The sequence below is a fragment of the Phalaenopsis equestris genome, unplaced genomic scaffold, assembly GCF_001263595.1.
Source record: "Phalaenopsis equestris unplaced genomic scaffold, ASM126359v1 Scaffold000315, whole genome shotgun sequence".
Taxonomy (NCBI): Eukaryota; Viridiplantae; Streptophyta; class Magnoliopsida; order Asparagales; family Orchidaceae; genus Phalaenopsis; species Phalaenopsis equestris.
The window spans coordinates 123,922-135,473 of NW_018164757.1; the positions used below are offsets into that span (position 1 = coordinate 123,922).

An 11,552-nucleotide genomic window follows, 5' to 3' on the forward strand; every position below is an offset into this window, starting at 1 on the left:
CTAGAAAGACTTGGGCTTATTGTATTAAAAATGATCTTAATTTACTAGAACTAAATGAAGATATGACACTAAATATGACGCAATGCAGAAAAAAGATTCATGTAGCCGACCCCACATAGTGGGATTAAGGCTTTGTTGTTGTTGTTGTTGTTGTTGTTGCTGTTGTTATTTGTATCTTTTGTTATGTTATGGACATCTTAATGGGTAATTTTAATATGTTGACTTTTGTACGGATCTTTTTTTTAGTGCACTTCTAGATGATTCATGTTTGTCAATAAATTGATCTTTGTACATTTTCATTTTAAGGGCTTCATGTTTCCTTACTTATTTCTCACTTCTACTATGTATTAACAATTGCTGAAATAACTGACATCTTTTGAATTTATGATGGATCTACAGCAGGAACGTCGTAAGAGAATGGCATGGGTTTCAGCTATTACAATATTGTTGTTGAAGTATTACCAATCCAACAGTGTTTGTATACCTCGATGACGTCCAGTTTTATTGGAGTTAAATGGGTAGGTGAGATGAATTACGGACATCCAATAAGGTTCAGCAACATATTTCGAATGAGTGTACCAATTTTTATGGATCTCCCGCACGAGTTATATTTGAATCACGGTCTCCAAGGTTTTTCTATAACGACGAGAAGGGAGATGTTGGCTATAACATTATACATCTTGTCATAGAACGGATGTATTATAGTTGCTATGGAGAGATTTCAGCATTCATCGAAAACAATAAGTCGTTACTTCTCCAAAGGCATACAGGCACTTATTAGCTTAGCAGCTTAAATCGTTAAGTCAAAGGATCTATCATTTGCTAGTACTCTAAAAGAAATAGCCAACGATCTTTGTTACATGCCTTATTTTAAGGTAACTATTAGTTTTTTTACGTTACTTCTAAAATTCTACAATTTTCTAACGTTGTAAAATAGAACTGCATAGCTGCAATTGACGGTACTCACGTCGATGCCCAACAACCCAGTCAGGACAAGGTGGCGTACATTGATCGTAGTGATTCAACAACTCAAAATTTCATGGTGATATGTGACTCAACATATGTTTCACTTTTGTCATGATGGGCTGAGAAGGGAGTGCACATGACAGTCAGATTTTCTCTTATGCAACAAGGAATAGATCACAGTGTTTTCCTTACCCGCATTCAGGTATGATTTGATTTGTAAACGTACTAGTTATATTATTATTTGTCATTAACAGTGTATTCCATAACAGGAAAATACTATTTGGTTGATGTTGGATATCCTATGCAGAGAGACTACCTGAAGTCATATTCAGACACTAGATATCATATTTCAGATTTTGAGCAAACAAGTGGCACTATCCGTGGCAGGAAAGAAATGTTTAATAAACATTACTCCTCTTTACGCGGGGTAATTGAAAAAACGTTTGAGATTTGAAAGAAGAAATGGGTCATCTTACGTGATATGTCTTCGTATCCATTTGAAAAGCAGGTGCATATTATGGTAGCAATAATGACACTTCATAAATACATCCGACGACATCCTTCACGTTCAGATACGGACTTTAGTATGCTGATAATGATGAACTGAATATCTTTAAAGAACCATCAACATTTGTGGTTGGGCCTTCAGTCCATGAGGATGAGATTGACTCTAACGAATTTGGGGTTCATGACGCTGAGTTCATGACGCTGAGAGTGTGGTTGAGATGACTGTTTTGAGGGAGTCAATCGCGGATGTTATATATGACAGCTGATCCATCAAGTTTTATTTATTTTGTACAATATAGGTTTATTTTCGTCTGCATGTCTTTTTGTTGTTTTTTTTTTCAGGATCTAACAATTGATTTTTTTTTTTTTTGGCAGCTATAGCAATTTTTTTTTCAGGATCTAACAATTGATTTTTTTTTTGGCAGCTATAGCAGCATGTTTTTTAGGATTATGGGGACAAGCACAATTGTTTTCTGTTACTGCGGACTATCTGCTATGTTACTCACGTTGCGTCAGCCTAACAGCAGTGGGAGACAGTTCTACAGTTGTCGCAAGGGTGTTCAACTCGTTATGGTTTCTTCCGATGGGCCGACAGTACAACATGTTACACTGTCAGCAGTGATCGAGATACGATGATTTCCCAGGTTGACAGTGCAGCTGAGGACGGACGTAGTCAGAGTTTGAAATTGAGTATTTTAATATTTCTCATTGTAGTTTTAATTGTATTTATCCTTTTCTATTTCTTCTTATACTCATGAGAGTGTGAGCACTGTATGTTATCTTTTGAACTAATCTTGATGATTTCATAGTTCTGTATTATATACTTCCGTTCTCATTTTAGTTCTATCTGTTCTCATTTTAGTTCTGTTGCAAACAGTTTCACCAAACAAGGGCATGAAGATCATTTATCCAGCAACAGCTATCAATAAGTTATTTTGAATAAGCTGCCCTAAACAGCAAGTCAACTTATTGTGATAATCTGCAGATTATCAGATTATCAGAATAATTTGTTTATTACCAGATTATAAATAATCAACATATGCCCCAAACAGACCCTTAGTTACTTTTTAATTCATTTTCCTTCCTACTTTTACATGATCAAATTACCCAAATTTATTTTTCACCGCCATATCTTCAATCAATGCTATTTCAATAGTATGATTGCTAGATCTAAATTTATCAGTGACACCAGAATACTACCAGCAAGAATAAATAAAAAATAAGTAAGAAAAGAGGATAAAGATTTCAGAGAAATTTTCAAGACTTACACGACCTTTTTTAATTATGTGTAAACAATTTGTAGCTTTGATAAGGCCCGTCTTTCACTAGAACTTTTGTCTTCATAGGAGTAATCATTCTTAGACACTGAAAAAAGGAACCACTCTCACTTCTCAACATAGATTTTATCTCAAGCTCAAGCTTTGACCAACGGAGAAGGCCTTTTGATGGCGACTAAGCATTGACAATATTCCTACAAACACCTGGTTGGCCTATCGTGGCCTTGTCAAGTCCCTGCAGTGCCTATGGGGATGTAAAGCTGAGAAAACAGAACTTATATTTCTACTAAATGTTTGCACATGGTTGCAATGCTGGACAAACTTAAAAGTCGGGGATATAGCATCCCGAAAAATCCCAACTTCGACGAAGTCCTCAGGAAGCTCCGCACAGTCATTCCAGCAAACAACCCCTTGGCAAGACAATTTTGAAATGCAGTATATTTGCTAGCAAGCCATAAATGCCAAATAGCATGCAAAAGCTCATGGTACTCCCATGACTATCGCCTCAAACCTGCTGAAGGCCTGGACCGAGCATTTTCATCCAATTTCGGAGCACTAGAGTGCCAATCAGCCTCATTGGCTGCACATACGCCCTCTTTAGCACCTTTCCACTGTGGGTTGGTTCAAGGCGAGTGTCAACAGGACACTCCATTCCTCCAACCTTGTGACCATTGAATTCATCATTCACGACGATCTAGGGCAATTGATTGTGGCTATTGGACACAAATTATTGCATTGGGACAGTACACAGGTGGAAATGACTTCAATTTTATCTTTCAAAAATATGATTCAAGATTGACTGAAGGCAAATGTATAATCATTTAGGAGGACAACTCCAACATTATTGACAACTTCAGGCGCACCATGGACAAGAAGATGTGGCAACACAACACTCCCAACAATTCAAATATCAATTTTTTGCTTAAGTTTAAGCAAGTTTTGTTTCAACACACCAGTAGAGAAAGCAACACAGCTGCCCATACTTGTGCAAAGATGGCCTTAGATTGTGATTTTCTTTTGAAACACGTAAATGCCCGTGATCCTCTTTTTCTGGTTTTTACAAAAAGGACACTGCAGAGCTCATTTTGTAAATGCCCATGGGACATAGTTTTTTGGTTTTTTGACTTTTTTTTGTAACAATTTTGTTTCTTTAATGCAAAATGCAAAGTTTCAAAAACAAAAGAGATTAGGAGTTAAATGACGTGACTTTTCATATTTTATATACTAAGAATGTTGGCGTGGTGCTTATGTGATTTGAAGGGGAATCTAAAATTTGATGGATTTATTAAAATAGTAGCTAGTAGAAAATAGCCAAACTGATAGAATGTAAATAATCGAGTTGTCGTGTAGCAAGGTTATGGTTTTACACGGTTTATCAGAATTTATCAATTCTTAGATAACATCCATAATACAAGTAATATTTTAGGATGGCATCCTTAAGTGTAGAAAATCGGCCCACCAGAAAGTTATAGCACTCCTACAATGCCTAAGGTAGCACATAGATAAAATGGACAAAAAAATAGATCAGCTATCAAAGCTTAAAGTAAAAAGAGTATAGCAACTTGTAAAAGCTAATGACCAAATGCAAAATGAATATTTCTAATTAATATTTATTTTCAATTTATAATTTCATTGATTTAATGTAATACTATATGTGTATATGTGTAATTTTATGGAGGTCATGCTTTGATAAAATTAGATTTCAAAATTCAACTCTGAAATTTTGAAATTTAAGTTTTATATATGAGGAAATATTAATGAAATTTAAAAGAAAAAAAAATTATTTGTCTAAAACAAAGCAAATAAAATATTTTTCTACTTATTTTGAAGGGGTGAGGTATACCATCCACTCAAAATTCAACTAACAGTGGCCCCTTCACTTTCTTTCCCTCCATTACTTATACTATGTAGTATAAAAACTATAAACTAATTGGAGAAATGAATGTGAATGGTTGTTGTTGCTGCAATAATTGAATTGAAGTCATTCCAAACAAAGAGAAAGGCTTGGTAGCCAGCCTCTACCAGGAAGAAGATCGAGTGATCTTCTTCGATGAAGCAAGTCTGATGCCTTCTTCCTATCCTATACACTGATGACTTGTAAAAAATTTTATAATTATTTTTTATCAAATCATCCTGTAATATTGTTAATTCTGCCTAATTATATTTGTATTAATTTTTTATAATTAACTACAAAAATTTATAACAAATATAGATTTTTGAATAGAATAACCTCTCTAATTTATTAAGCAAATAACTAATATATAGATTCAGCTCAGACTAACCCTCATGCAATTAGTGAGAAAATCAAATCATCATATGATGAAAAAGGATGGAAATAAAAACATAATAATGGATAATTTAAGGGAGATTAATTTATCCACCTCAAATATTATAGTGGAGCAACGGTTTTCTAAACTGAACATGAATATCAACACTCCCCATCAAGTTGGATTTTATATGTCATACATCCTACACTTGCTGCTTAGATCACTGAAGTGTTGTCAAGGAATAGCCTTGGCAAGAATGTCAACAATTTGATACTGAGTTGGAATATAGATTTGTCGAACAACCCCTCCACTGACCTTCTCAAAGGTGAAGTGTATGTCAATCTCTATATATTTTGTTTGATCACGGTATACCATAATTTTTGAAATACTATAGCTAATTGACTATCATTGAACATCTTAATAGTGTTTTTGTTCTCCATGTAAAGCTCCACCAATAATTTTTTTAGCCACATCCCTTAACAAATTCCTAGCAACAGGCAATGTTTTAAAAGGTGTGGGCTTGGGCGGGGCGTTTTAGTTGTTATGGGGTGAGGCGTAAGCCCTAAGGCGCCGAACGTAAGCCCCATAGTATAAAAAAATAAAGAATATATATTTTAAGGAAAAAAATAAACTAATTATGCAAATCTTAAACATGAAAGAAAAAAAAAATTGCGGTTCACTGTAGTAGCTATAGTGAAATTATTGTAGCTACAGTAACCTCACTGTTGCTACGGTGAAATCATAAACTAAAGACTCATAAAAGCATTAAAAAACACAAAACAATTCACTATATTTGCTACCTCACGGGAGAAGACAACATAGAAACGACGAGGGCGGAAGAACATGATGTGAGAGCCTACATTAGAAGACAACGCATACTAAGACGATGAGTTCAGGAGAACACGATATGAGAGCCTACATGTGAAGATGAAGGCAATGCGAGTGCGAGAGAAGACACAGACAAAGATGACGAGTGCGAGAGAACACGATGCAAGAACCAACGTGAGAAGACGAAGACGATGCGAGTGTGGGAGAGAAGCTCGAAGCAGACGAGCCTGATCCAAGATTGCGTGTGGGATAAAGACGACGAGCCTACCGGGAATAACTGCATGCAGGAGAAGCTAGAATCAGAGGCAGGGCGTAAGCCCCAATAAAACTGTTATGTTCTTTGATCAAAGAAAAAATTGTGGATTCATTACCAAATAAAAGATTAATTAGATGATAAAGTTGGTTCACTGCATATACATTCGATTTAGAATATATTGAAGGAAATAAAAATTTTCTTACTAATATACGAACACGTGAATTATGTAGGAAATAAAAATGGATGATAAAAATATCGATACTTATGATATAACCAGTGAAACTGAAGAAAAATTTAACCCATATAACACCAATTATCTAAAAATTGTTGATCTACAAATAAGAAAATTAGAATGTGAAATTACTTTTAGCAATAATATTCTAAATGAATTATTTCAAATAAAAAAGTATCTCATTGGAGAAATACCAGAGGATGAGTTACCATTTTTATCCGAATTAAAGAAATTTAGATATTTTGCAAATCTCATAATTGTCAGAGAAGAAAATAAAGAAAAAGCTAAAGCTTCTTCTTTAATTACTGAAAATGAACCATCTTCTTCAAAAAATGCTACATATGCGAAAATAGTAGGACACATCTACAAAAAATATTATAGAAATAGTGCAGGAATGACAACAATTATTTTTTTTATGAAGAGAGGGTTAATTCTCAAATTTATTTTCATACAGCTGGAAAATATCAAGTTACTTATATTTATGAAAATACTGATATTAAGTTTGTCTCAGAATTATACAAATGCAGTTTAATCCATATGATATATTTAGAAGAAGATAGACTTCTAAAAGAATTACCAAAATCAATTATTGAAGCGGTGGATACCTTCCACCAAGTAGTCATACATTGGATTTTTTTTTACAAAATTATATCAAACTCATCCTAAGATAAAAGAACGAGTTATTTCCTTAAGACAAATTGGAATTAGCAGTGAACCTTACAACCCGAAACACAAACCTAAAGAAAAATTATTTCTAAAATCAGCAGCTGAAGACTTATACCATATATAGAGTGCGGCAAAGAAAATTGACCATTCAAATATCTGGGTATATTACTGCTCAGAAAAATTATTCATATACAGTCACTATAAGAAGCTGCTAAAAAAATACACGAATTAATGTATAAGAAGTGGATCTCTATTGTCAACAAAAACAACTTAGCTGTCAGCAAAGAAACCAAAGAATTATTTTGTCAGAAATTACAGAAGTAGAAAATTTACAAATGTACGTATTGTCAGAAAAGAGATATTATACAAGGAATACGAAAAAAAACTTGAAGCAATGAATAGTCCGAGTCAGAAGTAAGAAGATAAACATAAAGACGTACTAATCAATTATTCTTCAGCAGCGCACCATCTAAAGTAAAAGAATATTCTAATAATTATTCCGACAAAAGCAGATGGTCACTTATCAATAGAGAATATTCTGAGAATTATTTCGATAAATGCAGATACCAAATTGCTCAGTCAACCTAAAAAGACACTAGCAATTATTCATTTCACTTAACAAATACATAAGCAGTGATGAATATTGCGAGCCCTTCTCGTCTATTTAAAGCTCTTCCTTCTCTTGTTAGAGGCAGCGTGAATTATATCTTCTTTCTTCTTTTTCTCCCTTTGTTTTAATATAATGTCTGTTGGCCACAGCGGCTAAATATTATCTTCCTGCTCAATGTTTGTCAGTTTGTTTTTATTGTACCAATGGTTATTATTATTATTCTGTTGGTTTAATTAAATCTATGTTTTATTTTGTCTTGATTCTTATCTTTTCTAGCTACACATAGGGTAGAAAACGAATTAATGTTGTGCTTTAAATCTCTAAAGTGCTTACATAAGGTTATGGTCTGTTAAAGACCTTGAGGGTCTTGCTGAGCCTTAACTTTCTCTAGAAAATCACAGAGAAAAGTGTAAGATGAACCAGAGATTCTAAGGTCGAACCATAGAATAATAAGATATCAAATCAAAACAGGATAACATTATCTTAAACAATCTTTTGGAAGCGTAATGGACCATTATACTTTAAAAATAAAATTGTAGGCATAAGAGTAGGATGAATTTATTAATCATGGAAGAAGAAATAATAAAGTTTGAAATACGATTGAAGAAATTTAAGAAAAGTTTAAAAAAGGAAATTAGAGAAATTGAAAAATTACATAATAGATTAAAAAATACTCTAAATTTAGAAAATTCTCCTGAACTAAAATCATTAAAAATGGGAGAATTTATGAGATAAAATAAAATATACTCATCAGCTTTATATCAGATGACGCTTGCAAACGGAGGCGGAGATGCTTCATAAAATTAATTCAAATTTTCTCATTCATAATTTAACCATAGATCAATTACACTTAAGCATATGAAATTCAATAAAGCCTATACTTTTTTAAGTTAAAATATGTTTTTCTCTTTTAAATGAGGTTATAAACATGTTAAACTTCAAATTTCCTTTATTGTTATAGTTAGATTATGAGTTGTTTGTGAGTAACACCTACACCTTACTAAACAAAAGAACACAAAAAAGACAAAAAATATATTTATAGTCAAAGAGAAAAAGTCCTCAAGAAAGAGCCTTAGAGGCTTCAAAAATATTCAAGAAATAATAGTCAAAACTCCTGGAAACTTCAAAAAAGTCCTTTGTCATCCTAGAAAATTCTATTTATAAATAAATATATGGCATCATAGGCACTATAGAAAGGGCTATAGAATAAACAAGACATGCATAAAATGCAGAAAAATATACAATGCATTTGGCCCTAATAGCAATGATTAAATGCCAGCTTGTGGAAAATAGTTGAGCCTCCTGGTAGAGAGGATTGAATAGGTAGATGGCACGTTTAACTTAATTGATCTATTGGGATTGATGCGAGTACGAGTAAAATCATCCTTGAACACGTAGTAGACTTTTTTTGTAGTTCATCCCACTCGACAGCGGTAAATAAATACTTGAAATTCGGTCAATAAGTCAATACCCAGTCCTTAAAGACTAACCTCTTGTTGCTCTATTGGGCGTGTTAGCCTCTTGAGGTACACGATTACTAATTCGAATCAATGTAAACAATAGTTTATATTTCAATGCACTAAAAATAGATGAACATGTTATTTCCACTTTTGGTCATTGCCCCTTATAAAAGCATGATGGATGCCTATTACAGCAACTCCATTTATGGGCACTGAGGCAACAAGCTTCTCACGATTCTATTCAATTATTGCCAAAAGAGAGTACAACCCAAGAAATGTACTTAATAATTATAATGAAGTTTAAAAAAAATGATTCCATGAGGTGTTATTGAGATGCAAGTCTTGCATGAAAATTGTAAAATATATTTTCTTAGCAATTACATACCATAATCGTCTCAGCAAGATTTATAAAACCTCGTTAGTCATCATGAATTGAGCAGAAAGCTTGTTGACAGTTTAAGAAATACAACTAAAACCCCAACGAATATTGAACTCACTGTCAAGTAGAAGCAACCTAGAGCTATTCAGTCAATATCTTCATCCTAACAGTTAAAGTTCCATAAGCTCCAAGACTATTCACTCCTCTCGCCAAATAAATTTGATCAAAACTAGTCTCCCATGTCACCAAATGTCCAAGAGTTACAAGTTAATTGAGACACTTACTAGATTCTGATATGCAATTTTCACCTATGTTGCTCAAATGTAGCACTTTTTGTCGTACTAAACCTCAACTCAAACTAATAAATAAAAGGTCAGAGGGTGAGCCGGACACATCCAATCAATCAGATCACTCTGCTCATTCTGCTACATTTTGGCAATCCAATAAAATTACAAAATTTTCTCACTCCAAGTTCTATCTCCTCTTTTTTCTCATGTTTTTCGGTCCAGCCTTGTTAATAAGGTATTGATATCATAAAGTCGACTTCAGCAGAAATAACAACAATGAGAGGATTTAGCCGACAACTAATATTTTTGGAGAAGGATAAAGCTGTAGCTTGGCGTAATGGACTTAAATTAGCCACCAACCATAAAGTTGAGTTCAGCGGAAAATCTGAACATGGTTAAATGAAATGCTCATAAACACCACAAAAGCTTACTGCAAATCATTGACCCGCCGAGAAGTCCTCCGCTCCACATTCCTAACCGATAAAGGCTCATCGCCAAGTGAAAACTGCTTAATCTCCACTCTCTGCACATAACTAGGTTTTCGGAGATTATCAATCACCGGCTGAAGAAGCCCTATGATCCAATTCTCAATCCCAGGTCGATAAACTTTCCACAGCTTTCCCAATACCATATTAACCCACTCCACGGACTCCTTCCGCTGCAGATCCTTCTCGAGAAACATCGAGAAGCTAGTTGGCACCTGCGGCCACGTCCCTGCTCGATCCTCCCGAACTGACTTACTCGACCTCCTTGAGGTCCACAGCTTATCAAACATAACCCCAATGAAAAAGAAGAGCACAAAGAAACCCACAATATTCCGATTGATGGGAGGCGAAGGTATCGGATGGATGACCCCAAGCTGCGACCTCAGCTTGTCCACTAGAGGATCCTCCACGTAGCTCGTAAAATTGGCCGATTCCATCCGCACATGCTCGGAGCCTACCGCGGCTGCATCCTCCCTGCAGCCGCCTGGGCCGCCAAGCTCACCGGAGAGTTTCATGCCGACTAACAGCCTCTGCGCCCTGGCGCTCCTCTTCGCCGAACTTAACTGGACGGGATGGACCAAACCGGAGTTCAAATTACCAGTTTTTCTGCACACTGATAAGCATTTCCAACTCCTTCTGCAAGCGTCACTGGATAGAAAGCCAATGAGTACTCTCCTCCTCCGCCTCCGGCGGCTCAGCCGGAAAATTCCGCCGTAACATTCATTACTCAATTTGAAGGGGCAGTCGAGGATTGAGACGCGGGAAACAAAATCCCGCAGCGAGAGCATCGCGGAGGTAATGCATGAAAGGCTAGGAGAAGCGAAGAAGGTGGTTAGTGAAGTCTCTCGTAGTCGGCAGAACAGGCTGACCGGATCTAGGGTAAGGGTCGAACGGAGTAGATAAGAGAAACGAAACAGAGAAGGAAGCACAAGAATTGAAGCGAAGACAATGGGAGGCTGAGGAGGCCATATCGAGCTCTGTGGGTCTCGATATGGGCAACGATTCTTCTGATAAAGCCGACGTTAGGGACGCACGTTAGACCAGCGGAGCGTGTGTTCCGCAATCATAGAAGTTGAGCAGTTCATCGTAAATATTTTATTATAACTATCAATTATTAATAATATTAAATAATTATTTATAACAAAATCTTTTTGAGGCAATTCACAAGGTGATATTAAATTATATATTTAAAATTTGTAACTTTTTGAGGCAATTCACAAGGTGATATTAAATTATTACATATTTAAAATTTGTAGTTTTATTTTATGTTTCAAACATTAAAATTCACTATAAAGCTTAACTCATACTTTTTCATAAAATTTCTAACAATTT

At 35.0% G+C, this 11,552-nt stretch overlaps 1 protein-coding gene across 1 annotated transcript in view; it reads right to left on the reverse strand.

Annotated features, from left to right (window-relative positions):
* The window catches only part of LOC110025614 (extended synaptotagmin-2-like), a 66,724-nt gene extending 55,455 nt beyond the window's left edge, over positions 1–11,269 (reverse strand). The window contains exon 1 of the mRNA XM_020726192.1: positions 10,167–11,269. Coding sequence (XP_020581851.1) covers positions 10,167–11,008 — 842 coding nt within the window. The 5' untranslated portion in view covers positions 11,009–11,269. The remainder of the gene's footprint in view (positions 1–10,166) is intronic.
* Positions 11,270–11,552: the final 283 nt, after the last annotated feature.